Genomic DNA, 18761 nt, shown 5'->3' with positions numbered 1-18761 from the left:
CCCAGTGATGTATGCAGAAGGGAAATTTTGCTTTTTGACATCTTTGTCAAATTGCTACACAGATATTTTCTGACTTAGCATCAATAGAAGTGGGAGGTGGGGTATTGCTGATGAGTTGTGTAAGAGCTGTGAGTGAATCTGGAGTTGGTGACCTTATTACATCCTGGTGTCACTAATGTACACATTGAGATGCATTTATCCCATATATAGCCAATATCCTGCTCGTGCAGGGCTGCAGGAGAACTTGAGAATGCTCAGTGGGTTTCAGCAGTGAGTCAGAAGCAAATTTGTCTGTGTTGTTCTTAAACATTTGTATGTTTGTGTAAGATGATTTTATAGAACTTTTCAGTTAAATACTTCACACCCCACTCACATTAACTGCTCCAGTTTTCCTTGGGAGTCTTTGGTGAATATCGCTGTGAAAATACACTGATGTAGTTTTTGATATATATAAAACACAAAAGGCACCAATGGGGATAATATTGTTATTTAGGAGAGTAAAACAATGAGTATTTGCTTGAAAGGCAGTGGATTCTTTCTACAACACCTCTTAGTTGTAGTTCTTATTTTTCTCTCTGCCACTGGTGCATTCTTTATTAATTTCAATAGGAATATCCACAGCTAAATCTTAATTTTCTAGCTGGAAACTGATTAAGCCTTTCTCTGGATGACCAGTCATTATTAAGCATTCCTTTCACAAAATAAATACCTTGCAAAGTGGGGTTAAGGAAGTGTTTTGAGGTGCTGGGAAGAGGAAGGAATATTTCCCATTGCCCTGGTTCCCTCTTTGTGTTAATATGTGGTTCATTTGGCTAGGCAAGGCCAGGACCCGTTCATTAAAGTGTCATTTCTGATTTAAATTTTCCATCTATTAGTTAGGATTGTTCTGCTTTTCATTTTCCTCTTTTGAGTATTGAACAACAGCTACAAATTCTCAGAGTAATATTTTTTTTTTCTCCTTCTAGGAAACGAAAACAACAAAAAAGTGGCGATTTGCATTCTGTATCACATCAGCATGGACGATTGCTTTAAATCGATGTTTGCATACACGGACTGTATCCCTCAGGTATGTGGTGAGCTGATCAAATCCATCTTCCCTGGCTCATGGCAGAGCTCGCACTGACACCCGCAGGTGACAAAGGGAACTGCTTGGGGACTGTTCTTTGGGCTTGGGGACTGTTCTTTGGGCTTTCACAGTCCCCTGAAAATCAGAGGTGACCGAGCTCTGTCACTGCTGCTGACACTTGAGCCGCACCAATGAACTGCTGAAATTACAGGTGACCCGGAGGATTCCTGCAGAAGATTGGGAATGCTTCAGAGAGATTAAAGCTTGTGCAAAGCAGCTCCTTAGGGAATGGAGTGGAAAGTATTTCCTTTACAGTTTTAGAAGGCATTCTTGCCTGATCCCATTGGGTATCAAAATGTCAGTGTCTCCAGTATTGCAGGATATGAGCTGGAAACCAGCCAAGGAGGGTTACATTCCTACATGACAATTCCTTTTCCAACTGCAGCCATGTACAGCAAGGGAGACTTGATGACTGTGGAAGGCTCTTCACTGATCTTTCAGCCTGCATTTTGTTACTTAACTCATTGACTCAAGCAGACACAACATCATGGGGTTTGGGATTTTGTGGGTGTTTGGTTTTTGGTGTGCATGTGTTTTGTTTCTTGTTTTAGTTTTTTGTTTTTCTCAAGCACTAAGTCCTCTCTCACTGACCTTTTTCTCAGCCCTGGTGAGGCTGGAGTTGAGAAAGCCTGTGTTGCCTAAGAGTAAAAGCTCTTTGGTAGCTTCTTCAGAATTGCACCATGGTATCTTCTCCTGCCAGATAGGTTTTTAACATCAAACACTTCCAGAATGGAAAGTTGTCATGGAAAGTTATCAGAGTGTTTCTGGCCATTACCTTATGGCAAAATCGGTGACGTTTTTCCACGTACAAGGTGATTTTGGATAATAGAGAGGGGAGAACTGGTGGGAATAACTAATCTATGTTACAAAGTGTTATTGTAAACATCCTGCTGTAATTTCTACCACAAGAAGCAATTCCCTTTTAAGGCATTTGTGTGATATGAGGGACCTGCTTTGTTCTGGCAGTTATCAGCCAAACTCCAACTCCTGCACTGGTGTCTTAGGACTTGCTTGTGATGTGCTTTCAGGGAATCTTGGTGTGACTCCTGGACCCCCAATCCTTACAGAGCTGTGTCCAAAGACTGGTGGAGCAGCAAACAATTCTGCTGCCTTCACTGGGCTTTAGTGAAATAAACAACAGAGTTGGAAAGTGTAACTATGGCTATTGTGGCTGTTGATGCTTCACAGCTCACATCTGCACACTGTTCAAAAAGAAGCTGAGCAACCAGAGCTTAAATTTTACTAATGAATGCTCAAAATCAGCATGGTTATCAAGGAAGATGGGTAGCAAAAAACATTAGGAAGTGGGTAAGGCATCAGGAAAAGAAAATGATTGTTTTAAATGGGCTCCCTGCTTTCTGATTCTACCGGAGAAACCCAAAATCTCTTTTCAGAATGCTACACACCCTGGTGTGGGTTTGTCTCTTTGAGGAAAGGTGTTCATTAACAAATACTAATTAATGTTTAGCAGTACAGAAAGTGCTTGCAGAAAGCAGCCCCTGTGTGATTGCGGCTGCCTGCAGGGCTTGCCCGGGCTCGCTGGTGGATTGCAGGAGTTAGTGGGTGCTACTCTAGTAACAGTTAAAAGTGAGTATTAACAGTTCATTCTTGTTTAGACCTCAGCAATGCGTGTTTTGTTTAAATAGGTGCAAATGCCATCCAGATGCTTATAAAAGCCTTTATTGGTAATAACCTGGCCAATCAAAGGGCATGGTTAGGCAGTGATGTCATGGGGATATTTAATATTTTACCGCAGAGCGGTGTGCAAGGTTCTCCAAAGCTGCCCACATGTTTTCCACCACGCTTGTCCTGTTTGGGCCCTCTTTGATCTCTAAGCTTCTTTTCAGCTTAATGCTGGTAAACGTCCTCTCTTGACAGCCCCCTTTGCTCCTGTCCGCCATTATCTGCTGAAGTTCAGAAAGCAGAGCATCACTTCAAACAGCAGAGCTGGGAGTAGCCGCTCAGGAGAGATTCCTGAGGCATGCACTTCTGGCATAATCATTCAAAGATGTTGGAGCTGGCCTTGGGGAGGGGGTTGGACAGAGGTGTATGTGAACACAGAGCTGTGGGGGTTGGCCTCTGGTCACTGGTAAATAAGTGAAGGCAGGTGCCAGAGAGTCTAGACACAGTGATTTCAGCGCTGGTCTGTGGTATCTGATACTCAATATGGGACTTGTCTGATTGAACACTACTGCCTCTTCATTGCACATGCTGCAGTCTTTTTACTGCCTTCCTGTTAAATCAGTAAAAGATGACAATGGACATAGTAAAAGCAGAACAAATTTAATTTTAATATTTCCTATTTGGCAGCAATTACTCTTCCTTTTGAAGTGGCACAAGAAGCAATCAAATTAAATGAAGACATAATGGGAAACATGGAACTCGTATGAAACTATTATTTTAAAATTTGAATGGCTTTAATTGAAACTGGATATATTTTTTCTTTTATAGAGAAGTAGTTCAGTAATTAACAGTGTAATCCTATCTTGTTAAACATTTAATTTCCACAGATTTTGTATTGTGTAAGTAATGAGAATGTTTCCCTTCAAATTATTGGAAGGGTTTTAAAAATCTGTTTTTAAAGGTTTTGTAACAGAAGAGTTGCAGGGGGTGATTTTTGAATGCTCGTGTTCTACTTGTTAAATGGCAATTTTCTTCTCTGTTAATTCCCTCTTACGTGACTGTCAGGCTTAAGGATTTAATAAACCAGGGATTTTATAAGTTCTTAAAACAACCTAGAGAAATCTGATTCTACCTTTTTAAGAAAAGGAGGAAGAAATCAATGATAGCTTTTAAATTTTAAATGAGTACCTGAAAGTCTCGGGAAAGACATAAATAGCTGTGTTGTAATGTAGTTTTTATTTTGGGGGATTTTGGTTCTGTTTGGAATGAGAGCCTGATACCTGATAATAGGTAAACATACAGAATGGCTGGAGTAAAATAATTTGGAGGGAATTCCTGCAATCCTGTTGTTTCTTTTTATTTTCTCCTGTTTAAATGGATTCTTCACCTACTTTCTCTAGCTTTTAATGCATTACAAACTCGTCTTTCCACCAGGGGGCAAGCACACAAATATTTAATGATTAGTTAGTCATAGAATTTAATGATCATTTCTTGCTTTCTTGTCCTCCCATCCTTTCTGAGCTGCAGTTTTTGTACCTTATGTCCTGCTTATCTCTAGGCTTAGTTGTTTCTTCTTCCAGTAATCTCAGTCTTGTCCTCACACTGGCTTGCATTATAATCTAAGCATGTCTGATGAACTGAGTGGGCTGTAGAAGCAAACAGGGTGATGTCCCCCAACCCTGAAGTTGTGCAGGGCTTGTCTGCCAGGATTGGAACCAGAGGGAAAAGAAATGGGTTTATTTTAGTCATGTTCATGTATTCCAAATGCCATTTCAATGTTCCTGTTGAAGCAAATGAGCCAGGCTGGCCAGCCTGTGATGTAATGGACAGTGCAGGGCCAGGTGTGTGAAATGATGGCAATCCATGGCTGAGCAGCCTTGGCAGTCACCTGGGAATTCACTGCCATGTGCTGGACAGTTTGAACAGGATTGTAGGTGATTGTCTGCTTACATTAACGTTACATTAATGAAGAATGGGATTACTGCTGAGGACTCTGTGGGATGTGGAAACTGCAAAGAGACAGAACAGTGCTGCAGAAACAGCTAAAATTACCTATCAATGGAGTAACACACAGCAAAATAGTAGTACAATTATTTTGCACTTAAATACCTGTTTAGAGTGATGATTTTATTTAGTTAATAGGTATTAATCTGACTTTCTGTGAAATTAAGTTGTGGGGTTGTTTTTTTCCTATATTAAATTCACCTAAGCTTTCAAAACTTAGCCATTCACAAATACTAAAAACCAGTCAAACAAAAATTTCAGTGGTAGCAATAAAATGTAACTAAGCCAAGTTAATTTAAGGTGATGAGTGATTGCCATTTTTGGCACTTTAAAGGATTGTTATCCCTCAATAATGGAACTATACATGTCATGGCCCCTGACCTTTGTAACTTTCACTGTTCTTGCAGAAATGCTGAATACTGAATTTTAAAAAAGATACTGTAGTTGATATCATAACACTGCTTTTCTAATGTTTTTGAAAGATTCATGACCCAAGTGTGCTTGTGTTTCTTGGCAGTTAATGAAGATGCTTTTTGAATGTCCTGATGAGAGAGTTGACCTGGAACTGATTTCTTTCTGTATTAACCTTGCTGCCAACAAAAGAAATGTGCAGCTTATCTGTGAAGGTAACTGGACTGAGGTTTTGCTGGGGGGGTTGGAGATGACAACACTTTCTGTATTTTCCTTTATTATACTAACATAGGTAACTTATGTAGGTTTGAGTTATTTATAAATGTATATATGTGTTTTTAAAAAATAAAATGCGTGTGTTTGTGTAATGATTGCAGACAAATGGCCACATCCTCCTCCCAATTTGCTCTTGGTGGCAGAAATGACAATGCCCACACCTCATGTACAAGCACACAGTTGTGAAAAACAGACTGATAACATTGCTATGGAAAACCATGGCTGTATGGAGACATCAGGATTTTTTTCTGCCTGATGCCTAAAATCCATCTTTGATTAGTGTTTCACCTGCCAGTATCAAATGAGTAGCAGTAATGTCTTTCACTTGCATCTTTCCATTATTTTTTAATATAATTGAGCTTCTTTTGGGTTCTAATATTTTGATTCATAGTCTAGATAGTTCTGATGTTCTTTCAGTAACTCTGGATTGCTTTTAAAGTTTCATTATTTTCATAATAGCAGTTTTAAATGAAACAATATTACTCAGTAGCTTCAACTTTCACTTGTGCTCAACATTTTCCCAAAAACTGCTGCAGTCACTTACTGGCCTTCAAAGGGGACAGTTGCAATCAGGAGGTTCTGTGGCCTGAAATTCCACTTTTAAATTCTGTGCATAGCTCTGTAGAAGGGGGAGCAGGGAGATGCAGTTGTATATTAAAGATGAAACTCAAGCTAGCAGCACCTTTTAGGTAGGCAATGCTAAACGTAATGGTAACACTGGCATTTGTTCTATGTGGTCAAGTACTTCAGATGTGTTCCCATGCATTGATCTTTGGTAAATAAACTTTTAAAACCCTAACAACATATTTATTGCATGGAATGGGGAGAGAAATCTCTGTGCCTGGACTAACTGCTGTGCACTTTTTCTTTCTAAACTTTTACAGCTTAAAGCATTTGTTTGTGTGCATGTTGATTTTTTGATCAGCCAGTACTTGCCTCTTTTTTTCCTAAGTGTTTGTTTCTTTTCAGGAAATGGTTTGAAAATGCTCATGAAGAGGGCTTTGAAGTTTAAGGATCCATTGTTAATGAAGATGATCAGAAATATTTCACAGCATGATGGGCCAACTAAAAGCCAGTTTATTGTAAGTATTAGGTCTTACCTGATGTGATCTCTGGTTTTTGTCCTTCTGAAAAGTCTGGCTCTGGAGAGCTGCTGTGGTTTGTTTTGTAGGGTGTCCAGTTTAAGTTTCCTTGTGTGTCCTGGGGTGATTTGTGTTTTGTTTTATAAGGCTATCTCAGCTGCTAGATCAGAGTTTGGATCCCCCACTAAGGGGAAAACAGGCCTTAAGCCTTATCCAGTAAGTTTCAAAACAAACACACAAACCCAAGCAAACAAACAAAAATGCCCCAGCTGCTGCGGTGAACATCACAACAATTAAGTTATCCTAAATTTCTGCTTTTGGACCTAGAGATAAAAATCTGGTGCTTTTTTTTCCCCACTGTGCTAAGTGTGTTTTATTTGTGGGTATTTGAAATATTTAATATTTAAATATTGATCCTGTAAAGCCGCCCTTTCAAAAGAAAGGAGGAAAACACAGCATGAAGGTTTTAAACATACTCTTACATGTGGATTGAATATCAAATTGTCTTAAAGCAGCATAAAATAAATAGAAGCCATTATTCCCCTGGTCATGTCCTCAGAAAATCTTATAGTTATTAATTAAAATCTTTAGGTAAAGAAGTCCACTACTACCACAGGATGGTTTTCTCTCTCTTCTTTTTTTTTAAGAGCTTTTTGAAAGCTCTGTGCTGTAGTAACTACTCTTGGAACATTGAAACAAAGATCCACACTCCTTGAAAGTGAAAGGATGTAGGGAAAGAGTGCTGAAATGTTTTCTTGGATTATTCATCGACTGGAATTGAAACTGCCTTATTAATCCTTACTTCAGGAGCAAAGTTTCTTTAGTTTTCTTTTGAGAACTAGCTTTAGTTTGGCTAAGATGTGAGTTCTTCAGAAACCCAAATTATCCATTTGTAATGCTCGCTGCTGTATTTTCTTCAGGAATATGTTGGTGATTTAGCAGCTCAAATATCAAATTCAGAAGAAGAAGAATTTGTGATTGAATGCCTGGGAACACTTGCAAATTTGACCTTACCAGAGCTGGACTGGGAACTTGTGCTGAAGGAATACAAACTGGTTCCATATCTCAAGGATAAGTTAAAACCAGGTCTGTACAAAGTTGGGTTTGGCTTCCAAAGCAGAGTCTCTGTAAGATTATTCAGAGTGCTCAGAGCAGAGTCCATTTACCTTTATAATTTGTGGTTGTTTAGGAAAACATAACACTGAAGAATAGAATCAGGTCTGCAGATAAATACACAACTGCCTGTAGATGAAGAATTCCTGACAGGTGATAGTTGCTATTTCTGCCTTGTGCCTTAGCAGGTTCTGCTGAGGATGACCTTGTGTTGGAAGTGGTGATCATGATTGGCACCGTGTCCATGGATGACTCCTGTGCTGCTCTGCTGGCCAAATCTGGGATCATCCCTGCCCTCATCGAGCTGCTGAATGGTAAAGTGGCCAAAAAATGTGTGACAGCAGGAGCTGTGATGGGCATTGCTGTTCCCTGGCAAGGCAGGGGTTGGCCTTTGTGTGAGGAAGGAGCAGTTACTCTGTTAGTGATAGATTCTGAGTGCTGCTTCCACAGATTTGGCTTTTCCCACACCTTCACAACTCAATCAAAAGCTTCTATTTGTGAGATTTAAAATTGTGCTGGTTTTTTCCTCTCCTTGCAGCTCAGCAGGAAGATGATGAATTTGTCTGCCAGATCATCTATGTATTTTATCAGATGGTGTTCCACCAAGCCACCAGAGATGTCATCATCAAGGAAACACGTATCTTTTTACTGATTAAACATCTGCAGTTGCAGCACTTAATTTGCCATTGCTGGTGCTTGACTTGTTTCTCTTGCAGTAACCTCATGATCTCAGAGATTTCTTTGTGAATGTTTATTTCAGCTGAAGAAAAAACCCAAGCATGTAAAGATTAATAATAAAGATTAAAACTTAGCTTTGAAGCAGGGAGGGGAGTAGGAGGGGATCCCTGCACCAGCTGACTCATTAGTTGCTATCCAATCTGATTTACTGAATTTGTTTTGCAAATCATAATGAAATTCACAGTTCATAGAAGAACATATGTAGGGCATAAGCAAACTTTTTGTATTGTACAATTATACAAATAGGTTGCATGGTCTGAAATTTTGCAGGTCTTAACTGAATGTTGAATTTTATTGAAGCATTCAGAATGAGCTGAATGTGCCCTGGGAGGGATAGCAAATTAGTGATTATATTGCTAGCAATAGAAAGAACACTTCTTCATGTTCTTTTTGCCTTTAATCTCTGTGGAATATCTGAGAAGCCATTTGGGTGGTTGTTCTTTGTGTCCTAGGTTGCTACTTTAAAAAATTAAAGATAAGAAGTTGCATCTCTTGCTAATTCTGAAACGATAAAGCACCAACATTTAAAATGGCTTTCTTGCTACATGAGATGAAAAATTCCTGCAAATGAGTGAAATTTGAAGAACCCAGAGTTGTGAGGGAGGGAAAAAAGTTTTTTTCTCCTTAACAGTTGCTGTGCAGAAGCTCCAGCATACCTCATAGACCTGATGCACGACAAAAACGCTGAGATCCGCAAGGTCTGTGACAACACTCTGGATATCATAGCGGTAGGTCTGCCTTCCTTCCTCCTTCCAGAGCCTCTTTGCACTAGAGAATTCCAAAAGAACTTAAAAATACTTTCAATTTGCAGTATTTTTCTTGTGCAACTTTTTAATCATATGGATAAAAGATGAATTTTCAAGGTGCAATGATAATCGTTAGGCTGTGCATCAAAAAGTGTGTGTGTACTTTGAAAATTCATCCAAGTTAACTTTACACTTTCTAAAATTGCTTTTATAAATTAATCACATTACAGAAGTGTGCCAAACTTTTGTTATTTCTTAGTTCTCCAAACAAATGGCTCTTGTTACCCAGCAGCTTTATTCAGCTTCTCTGCATTGCCTGGTGCCAATATTTATTTCAAAAAGAAAATGTGGCAGTAATCCTGATGCTGGCTGTTCCCTGCTGAGGGAACAGACATTTTAATATTGTGTTCACCTTTTGGATAGGCTTCCTTCAGCTATCCATGGATCACAGTCAACTTTTGGGATTGGAAAAGTTGGAATTTAAAAAAGTTGGAAAAAAGAAAGAATACTGAATTATCAAGTGCTGTTGAGGATTGTAGTGACTCTACATCCTTTTGGGTATAGAGTAGCTGTCATGAAATTAAATTTTATAGTCAAAAACAATTTAACAGCAGTACCTATGGCTTTTTCAGTCATCTATATTGTTCCTTTTTCAGTTTAATTACATGTATTGCAGCTTGTTCTCTGTAAAGTTCAGTATAGTTTAAGCCTAACTTACACTGCAAATACTATATATAGTCTAGTTTGGCTTCTTCTGTTATACTCATTAATAATGCCTTCTAATTTAACAGTGAAATAACATTTGCTGAACTGGAATGCTTTTTAGCTGGCTCTGTCTTTTCTTCATGGAATGAAAATTTGCTCCAGAGGCAGAGTTGCTGTTGATATTCATTAAGGACTAGATTTAAACTCAGATGAATTTGCACTTAGTACTTATTTATGATGGGCATCATGTTCAGCTTAACACGACCAGCTGTTTCTAGGGACATCTCCAGTGGGAACAGTGGAAGGACTTTTTTTATTTTCTGGGTGAGGCTGCACAATCTGAGTGCATCCAACACTTGTTTTACCTTGAGGCCAGTGCAGTTTCCAAGTGACTCACAAGTTGATTTGTTCCTATGGGGAACCTTTACAGTGAGGTGTGTTGTAATATTATTAAGCAAAATTTATAGAATCTAGAAGAATAAACATCCAAAAATACAGCTTCATATTCAATATTACCATCTGAATAAAATGTACTTGGCTTTTTTTCCCTTCTTAAGAACATGAAATCTTTATGCTCACCACGAGTCAGTGAGGAGTGCTAAGATAATGGACAGGAAAAGTTTCTCAGCTTGCAAAAAGCACTGGAAAGAAGGAAACTCCTTCCTTCTTTCTTGAGGAAGAATAAAGGGAAGAAGTGATGTGGCACTCTGGTTATTGGGGGTGGAGGAGGAGACACAAACACACACTGAGAGCAGCTTGCATGGTGTGCTAAGTTATATTTTTCATTGCTTGTGAGCAATGCCACACTTAGAATGGTGCTAGCTGGTGAGTTAGGAGAGTTCCTTTTCCAAGATGATTTTCTGGCTTTATTATCTGGATATTGGGGCTATAAGCTGCATAAACACCATGCCCCTGAGGGGAACAGGAAGCATAATGTGCTCTCTTTTCTGGAAGAGAAAAAGAACCACTAATTATTTGATTGCTTTCTCTGTCATGTTGGAATCTGGTTGCACTTGCATCTCTCAGTACAAAAAAATCACAAGCAAAAAATGCAATGTATTGTAAATAGTGATGATAGGAATTATAAGAGAGTAAGTTATCAGAAGCTCAGATCTGGGTAGGTGTTAAAGGAATGTTAGAGCAGGCTGTAAACACAGAGGGGTTTGGTTGGGGTGCAGTTTTACACCAGCAGTGCCTGCTGAGGTGTCTGAGCAGTCTCCAGGAGTGGTGGAACTTCTTATCTCTGCTAAATCCACGACAAGCAAACCTTCACTTCTCAGTCTTGTTGCACATATGCTGGCAGGAATGGGTCCTCTGATGGAAATCAGAAAATAAATGTTGGGGAGTAGATTTGAAAATAATTTCTACTCAGGGAGACAAATGCTTCTTTCACTCATCAATGAGCTGTATATACTGTGATTGAAATAGCACTGGAGAAAATCACATGGCCTATAAGCCTTAGGGGAGAAATGCTTTCTGTAGTAAAGTAATTGTCACAGAAATTATGGAAATGTTACACTGGTGATGATTTGTTTAATATAGCTTGGCTGGACTCTGCCACTGATGAACTGAAACAGATGTGCTGCTTCAGCACAGAATATACTGGGCAATGTCAGCTTTGCACTGGGAGAAGCAAGAGATCCCTTTTGTCAGAAAAAGTCTGAGTTGATGATTTAAGAGTGCTTCAGTCTCAGCTGAGCTTTGGCAGCAAGCAGCCAGTTCAGTGTTCTTGTACCCCTAAAGTGGGGCAGCTCTCAGGGCTCAGCTGAAAGCCTGGAACCAGCAGCTGCTATAGGAGTCTCAAATAAATTAATTTCCATTTTCCCCTGCTTCAGAAGCCTGGAGAACTGCAACTCCAAGCTTGTGGAAAGAGATGCCAGCTTACCTGAGATGGTTTTATTCTGTTCACTTTAGGCAACATTATCAAGAGCCAAGGGAGCTACTAATCTCTCAGGTTTCTTATTATTTTTCTGCTCCTAGCTGAGTTTTATTGCAGTCAAACTCTTTTCCTCATTTATTCAAATGATATTTAATTAACCATCATCAGCTCCTAGGACTCTGTATTCTGACCCTCCCCCTTTCCCCTGATTTTCCTCCTCATTGCCTTTGCAGCTTTGAATCCAGACCTGCTGTACCATCTTGTTTCTCTTGTGATCAAGAGGGGATCACAACACTCCTGCAGCAGTAAAACATCTTTCAGATAGTTCCAGCATTGTCCATGGGATTTAGGAAAGGCCTCATGCCTAAGGTGATTTTCCAGCTCTCATTTTTTGCCCTGGGTACTTGTAAGAAATGGCAAATAATGTTTGCCTTGTATGGAATTCATTGTTAATGAACAGCTTGCCTTTTTCTGTGTTAGCTAAGCTCCCTGATAGAAATCCTCCATGTTGGGAATGCTGGAATTTCACCTAAAAGAAGCAGGAATGTGCTGTGAAGCCTCTGTGCTCTGGGATTTGGGGCCAGCTGTATGAGATGTTGGCCAGCTCTCTTAGAGTCAAGGAGGAGCAGAGCACAGGGATTTGGTGTGGGCTTTATTTGAATAGGCAGCATGCTCTGAAAATAGATAACCTTTGACTCCAGCTTGGTGTCCTCTTTCCATGAAGAGTGCTGTAGTCACTCCAGGAAAAAAGGCTCTCCCTTCACTTGACAGGACCCCTTTCTGTGGTGAATCTTGTTACCCTGTAGTAAACATGAAAACAGAGGGGTGTGAGGGGCTGGGGCTGCAGCTGAGCTGCTGAAGTTTGCTCTGCTCATTGTTCAGTTTGCCAGCAGCCTCTTTTGGTGTTGGTTGTTTTTTGTGCCTCTGCCTGCAGCAGAGTAACCACATAGGGCAGGAGTGTCCTGATTGTTTTTGTCTTCAAATAAAACCTGCCTTGCACAGATTCCTTTTCAGCACAGCTCTCTGGCCTTGTGGGACTGGGAAGGTGAGCCAAACCCCTGATCTGTTACTTGCATAGCAGGTTGCCAGTGAGATATCTTACATTCCTCCAAAAGGGAGGGAAAAAAAGTTTCTCCAGTCTGCTACTTCCAATATAGGAACTTTGAGGGTCCCCTACATTTATGGAGCCACCTAAATTTAGAAGACATCACTGGTTACTCTTTTTTCCTTGCCTTGCCATTCGTTTCATCTGTCAGATTTCTGTGAGCTTACTGTCAGAATTGTGAAGCAGTGACTGCAGGTTGCACAGGTGTAAAGGGTGGAAGGATGTTTTTTCCTGCCCTGTGAAGGAATTGCCCTGCAGTGGTATTTACCCTAAGGTAGGTGTGGTAGACACCTGCAGAAGGTGATCCCTAACATCTGGTTCTCTCCTTGGTTTATAGAGGAGCTAAAATCACATGCCTAGCTAGACAAGATAAATCTTTTCTTTCTTAATAAGTGGTTAATTTCATCTTTTATATAAACAGTAGGTTTTTAATGAAGAATGTAACAAATCATTTAAGTAGAGCCTTGAACATAATGAGCCTTCTCCTTTTTGCACTGCAGTTTTGGTTCAGTATGAGGAATCACATCAAATGAACCCTATTACAGAGCCAATTAAAGGGCAACCACATTAAAGTGCAAAGGAAAATCTGTTTTTCATCAGCTGTGAGGGAACACAAAGCAGATCTGTGTAGCTCTGTGTTATCCTATAGTGTGTTAATCAGATACAAGGTGTGACGGAAGCCAGTGACAAAGGGGACCCTGATAGGGAACAGACACGCTCTGATAATGGGCCAGTTAACGCTTCATAATGTTTCAATGCTTCAGTAGTAAACAAAGCTGCAAGGAGAACTTCAAAAAGGATGGCACATTCCTCCCTGAGTCAGCCCATACATCTTCTATGACACTTCTGGATTTATGGAAACCGAATGTTAAAAGCAGTGATGTCAGGGAGCTCCAAAGAGAATAAAATCAGCTTTGAGAATTCCTCCTTTTAACTTTCTGACCATGACTGGGGTGTTTGAAGGGGGTGGTGCTGGAAAATAGGCACATTCTGTTCACCTTCCCATCTCCCTTGCTGTGGTTTTCCAGTAGCCTGACATTTAAAAGCACTGGAGGGCTCAAAGCTATAGCTGGATCTCCATAATTTTTAGCTTTCTGGTTTCATGTTTGCAGAAATTCCCTTGTAAAGGAGGAGTGCTTCATGTGTTTAAAAACCAAAACCCAACCAAAACAAAATAATAACCCTCCCCCACAAAATAATAATACAAAAGATTTTAATAGCTGAAAATATAATTACTGGAAAACTTGTAGTGTTTTAGGGAATTGTTTTGCTCTAAATGTCTTTAATTTGGTTTCTTTGTGCCTTTTGGCTGTAGTCCTGCATTTACAGCTTTTCTTCCATTCTGATGTTATTCCATTAATCATTTACCCAGTGGTGGTTCTGCATATTTCCATGGAAAATCTACAGATACATCCCTGATCTAGCACTACTGAAATGGACTTCTTTAGTGCTGAGGTTCTGTAAATCATTCTAGATTATTGCAAATCTTCCTTTTCTGTGATTGCTGCCAGAATGAAACTCTTGACAAAACTGATCATTGATCTAATTCTGGGGCAGTCACTTCTTTACAACATTTGTACCTTGCTGTTTTCACTGGGAATGAACAACAAGAACAAAATTGTCAAAGTACTTGAATGGGTAAATTGTGGTTTTTAAGTAATTGCTATTTAATTGCTAATACTTTTCCAAAATAACACTTTTCCAAAAAATTGCTGATAGTTTTCCAAAATTTAGATGAATGATAGAAGAAAAATACCTGGGAGTCTTAAACCTCTTAATATCAGATGGGAAATGTAGAATATATAGGAGTATTCTGCCCTGCTGTCATCATCTGAAAGAAAAATCAGAATCTGAGAAATGTAAAATGATTTTTGCATAAGGATATAAGAATTGATGTCTATTTCTGACAGACATTCAGCATGTTCAGACAGTGCTGTGAGTGGAACTCTGATGTCAGGAAGTAGGATACATTTAGGGTTGTAACTTTGGGAATATTCAAGTGTTTTCCAAGTGCATTGATGGTAAATGTGAATGAGGTGATTTAGCTGATGGCCTTTTGGCTTTTGAGAACTTTGAAAAGTAAACTGGATAATGTAAAAGGCATTCAGCTTTCACAGAGGTTAATCTAATTTGCTGTTTGTTAAATTTGTTTATTTTCCTCCCCTTTCTTTGCAATCATGACTTCTGGGAATAGTGTTCTTGAGAGTGCACTAGGATTTCTGGCAGTTACAAGATGTTTCTCTAAAGCTTGTAAGTAATTCCCAACTGCTGGAGGGTGACAAAACAGCCAGCCCAGGGTTTAGCTCTGGCAGATGCAGCAAAGGAGCTGTTTCCAAGGTGCTGGTCAGATGTCATCATTGAAAGCCATGCCTTGTCCTTTTTTTATAGGTAATTTTATAAATCTCAGTGATGAGCTTGCTTTTTCCAAGTTTTTACTGTTACTTCTAGTTTTTCTTTATAATCAAGAGTGTCAAAAAATCAAGAAATAGCCTGAGGTGTTCTTTTCCAAACAGTATGAGGTGTAAGTGTGTGTTTGTTGGGTTTTGAGCTTGTCTTTTCTCCCTCCCTAAGGCTGCAGAATCCTGACAGACAGAAAGTGGAATTTTGCTTCCCTAGGCACTGAGAATCTAGATCCCACAGGTGATATCTGCTCTGGATGTGGAAGCTGTGCAGGACACCAGGTTTAGGACAGGATGGTGAGGAGTGGAATTAGCAAAATCTAGGAATTGGTGTTGATCAAAGGTGGAATTGGAGAAACTGAAAATAATGAAATCTTGGATGTTCTAGATACCTGTGGGCAATGTCAGAGAAGCCTTTGCCAGACTGGCAGGGCCAGCTGGATTTTGTTTTATTACACAGAAAAGACACAGGGCAGAGAGTGTTCCCTGTGGAACACATAGACAGCAATGAAGACAAGGCTGGTTGGATATTAAGTCAGTTTAAAACCTCTGTTCAGACTGTGGAGCTTTCAGAAATTCCTAAACCAGCTGATTCTGCCTTCTCTGCCAATTTTTGTCCTCTGGTTGTAGACATATTTATTTTGGCATGTCAGAAATTCCCATTCCACAACCATTGTCACTAATTGTGGGACATCTTCAGGGCTAAGTAAAACAGGTTTACTTGCCTACCATTTTTGTGGTTGTTTGTTAGACATTATACATAACATTTGACATGAAGTTGAAATTAAATTCTTGCTGGAGCTCATGAAAGGAAAGAAATTTATTGGTTTTTTCACAGCTTGTTTTCTTAATAGAAGTTTTTAGTAACCAGTTGTCCTAGGAAATGCTCATCTAATGAACATGTGCAGTATTTGGCCAGTGTTAATAATTAATTACTAAAAATCCCCTGAAGATTGGCAGTAATTGGGTCTTCTTAATTCAACCAAATGAGGAGACTCCTGATGGAACTGTTCTGTTCAAAGCAGGAGTTTTCTCTGGATGAAGTTCCAAACCATGAAGGGAGGATTGTACTGCTGTAGCACAAACCCAAATAATGCCCAATGCTTGCAAAATCCCTTTTCCTCAAAGAACATGCAGCTGAGCAGAGCACTGAAGTCACTGGGCCCTGAACTGGCATTTTTGCTGATGTTGGCTTCCCCTGATATCACTATAGGACACAAAACAACACACACACACTGCTGCTCTCAAGGTGAAGAAAAAAGGAAGTTTATAAATGTTGGAGTCAGATAATAGTTTTCCAAAAGTGCCAATGGATTGGAGGGTGAAAGTGCCACATCTCCAGTGACACTGGACAAACCAACAGTCCATCAAATTTCTCCTCCTCCACAAAAGAAGGAAAGTGCGTGAGAAAGTTCGTTACAAGAATGTCAACATCAGAAGGCTTAGAAAAAATCTTTAAAAATCAAGGTGACACTCTGCCATTTCCTGTTACACACCAGCTGTTTCTACAGCTGATCCTAAAGCAGTGTGTGGTGGTTTTTTACCAGGAATATGATGAGGAATGGGCTAAAAAAATCCAGACGGAGAAGTTCCGCTGGCACAACTCGCAGTGGCTGGAGATGGTGGAGAGCCGGCAGATGGACGACAGCGAGCAGTACCTGTATGGGGATGAGCCCATCGAGCCCTACATCCACGAGGGGGACATTCTGGAGAGACCTGACCTCTTCTACAATGCAGGTAAAGCAGCACTGGCAGTGCTCAGCACTGGCATTGTCACCTCTGCATTGGCAGTGGCAGCTTGAGCTGTGCCTGACTCAGCCGTGGTTGGGTTTGTCCTTGTTGGGGTTGATGCCGTGGAATGCCTGCCTAGAACAAGATGAAGAGAATAAAAGTAGGTATTTATGTTTCTCTCCTTGGTTTATAGAGGCACAGAGTTAAAATCACATTCATTCTGAATGGCTAGACAAGATAAATTTTTTCTTTCTTAATAAATGGTTAATTGAATCTTTTATATAAACAACAGTAGGTGTTTAATGAAGAATGTAACAAATATTTAAGTAGAGCCTTGAACATAATGAGCTTTGTACTTTTTGTACAGCAGTTTTGGTTCAATATGAGGAATCACATCAAATGAACCCTATTACAGAGCCAATTAAAGGGCAACCACATTAAAGTGCAAAGGAAAATCTGTTTATCATTCCTCCTTGGGCAGCCAGAAGCCTCCAAAGGGCTACACCCAGGATGGACAATGGTCACAAGTTTCTCAGACAATTACAAGTTTGGTCCATTCACATATCAGGGGTTAATCCTCCAATTACAGGTTCAGGTAATGAAGTCACACTCCCTCAGTTTGCTCCTCCCCATTTCACTTTTTGTTCATACTTTGCAGGGCCTGAAGCTGCAGGGTGTCCTTGAGTTTCAGGCCCAGAAGGATTGTTTTGTCTGACCAAAATGTGAAGACAGCAGCTGACACTCTATATAGAATTTAGAGTTATACACTAAATCAGTCCAGGATCTGAAAAATCTAAAATCCTAAAGCATCAGGATGTTAGTGATGGTTTGAGTACTGCACATCCATGATTTTAGGACATGTTACAGGTCTGCAGGAATATGAGTAACCCTGTCTCAGATAGCTGATGGACCATGACAGTGGAGTCAAATAAAGGTGGGCCAGCCTTGTTCTTCCCACCTGTTTCTTGTGTCCATAGTTTGTTTGCTCTGTAAACAAAACCCTCTCATCCCTGTTAAATTCACAGCTGTGTGGATTTATGCTGAATTTTGTTCTGCCTATTGTGTTAGATGTGCAATGGGATTTTTATTGCAGATATTGATGAAAGACTTCACTTGATTCTCAGCAAACTTGTAGATTCCCTAGCAGAGGCCATCATTTCACAACTTTATCTGTATGATTTTTTTGCTGTTGTATATCTAGGATTTAGGGAAGTGTGTAGATCTCTTCTGTAAATGCTGATTTATCTAATCCAGTGCTGCCAGATGTTCAGGACAAAGGTTCAATAAAACTTTGCAGCAGACAATAATGAAATAATTTGGCCCAGTGGATAAATGTCTTCATAACTTTTTGTAACTAGGAGTTGGCTTACCCTCTCCAACTTGTGGATTTAGATCCTCTTCAAACTCCTGGATAACTGAGTGCATGAATTTTTGCTTTTTTTTTTTTTAATTGCTGGGTTTGAGTCTGTGTTTTTCATTTTCCACAGAAGCGTCCAGTGCTCTGCCACGAAGCATGAGTCACAAAACTCTGTGACTCTGAATCAATTTGCAGGAAGAGTAATTAGAAAAACAAAACCACTAAACCCCATTGTCTTCACTCATAGCTGCTGCAAGAAAATAATTGTGCAAGATCTCAGTAGCATTTCAAATATTGTTCTCAAAGGATATCAGAACATAAAGCTTCTTTTTCTTCTGCCATAGCTGCTTGCCTCTTAGTGTGATAGTTTTTCCCTTTTGGATTTTTTGTGCTGGAATTGATACTTGACTGGAAAGGAAGGGTAGAATTCTGGTGATATGTTCTGCAGATGTTTGAAATGTGTTTT

At 39.7% G+C, this 18761-nt stretch overlaps 1 protein-coding gene across 3 annotated transcripts in view; it reads left to right on the top strand.

Annotated features, from left to right (window-relative positions):
* Positions 1–18761, top strand: part of KIFAP3 (kinesin associated protein 3) — a 64998-nt gene that overhangs the window by 24358 nt on the left and 21879 nt on the right. For 2 of the 3 annotated variants that reach the window (XM_074546433.1, XM_074546435.1), the window contains exons 11-18: positions 966–1066; positions 5271–5379; positions 6410–6522; positions 7443–7608; positions 7821–7949; positions 8174–8272; positions 9016–9101; positions 16755–16944. In XM_074546433.1, the coding sequence (XP_074402534.1) occupies positions 966–1066; positions 5271–5379; positions 6410–6522; positions 7443–7608; positions 7821–7949; positions 8174–8272; positions 9016–9101; positions 16755–16944 (993 nt within the window). The remainder of the gene's footprint in view (positions 1–965; positions 1067–5270; positions 5380–6409; positions 6523–7442; positions 7609–7820; positions 7950–8173; positions 8273–9015; positions 9102–16754; positions 16945–18761) is intronic. The other variant, XM_074546434.1, reaches the window with a different exon arrangement.

This window comes from Zonotrichia albicollis, chromosome 8, assembly GCF_047830755.1.
Source record: "Zonotrichia albicollis isolate bZonAlb1 chromosome 8, bZonAlb1.hap1, whole genome shotgun sequence".
NCBI lineage: Eukaryota > Metazoa > Chordata > Aves > Passeriformes > Passerellidae > Zonotrichia > Zonotrichia albicollis.
Note: the sequence above shows the minus strand (reverse complement) of the source record. Positions and strands in the feature narration are given on the sequence as shown.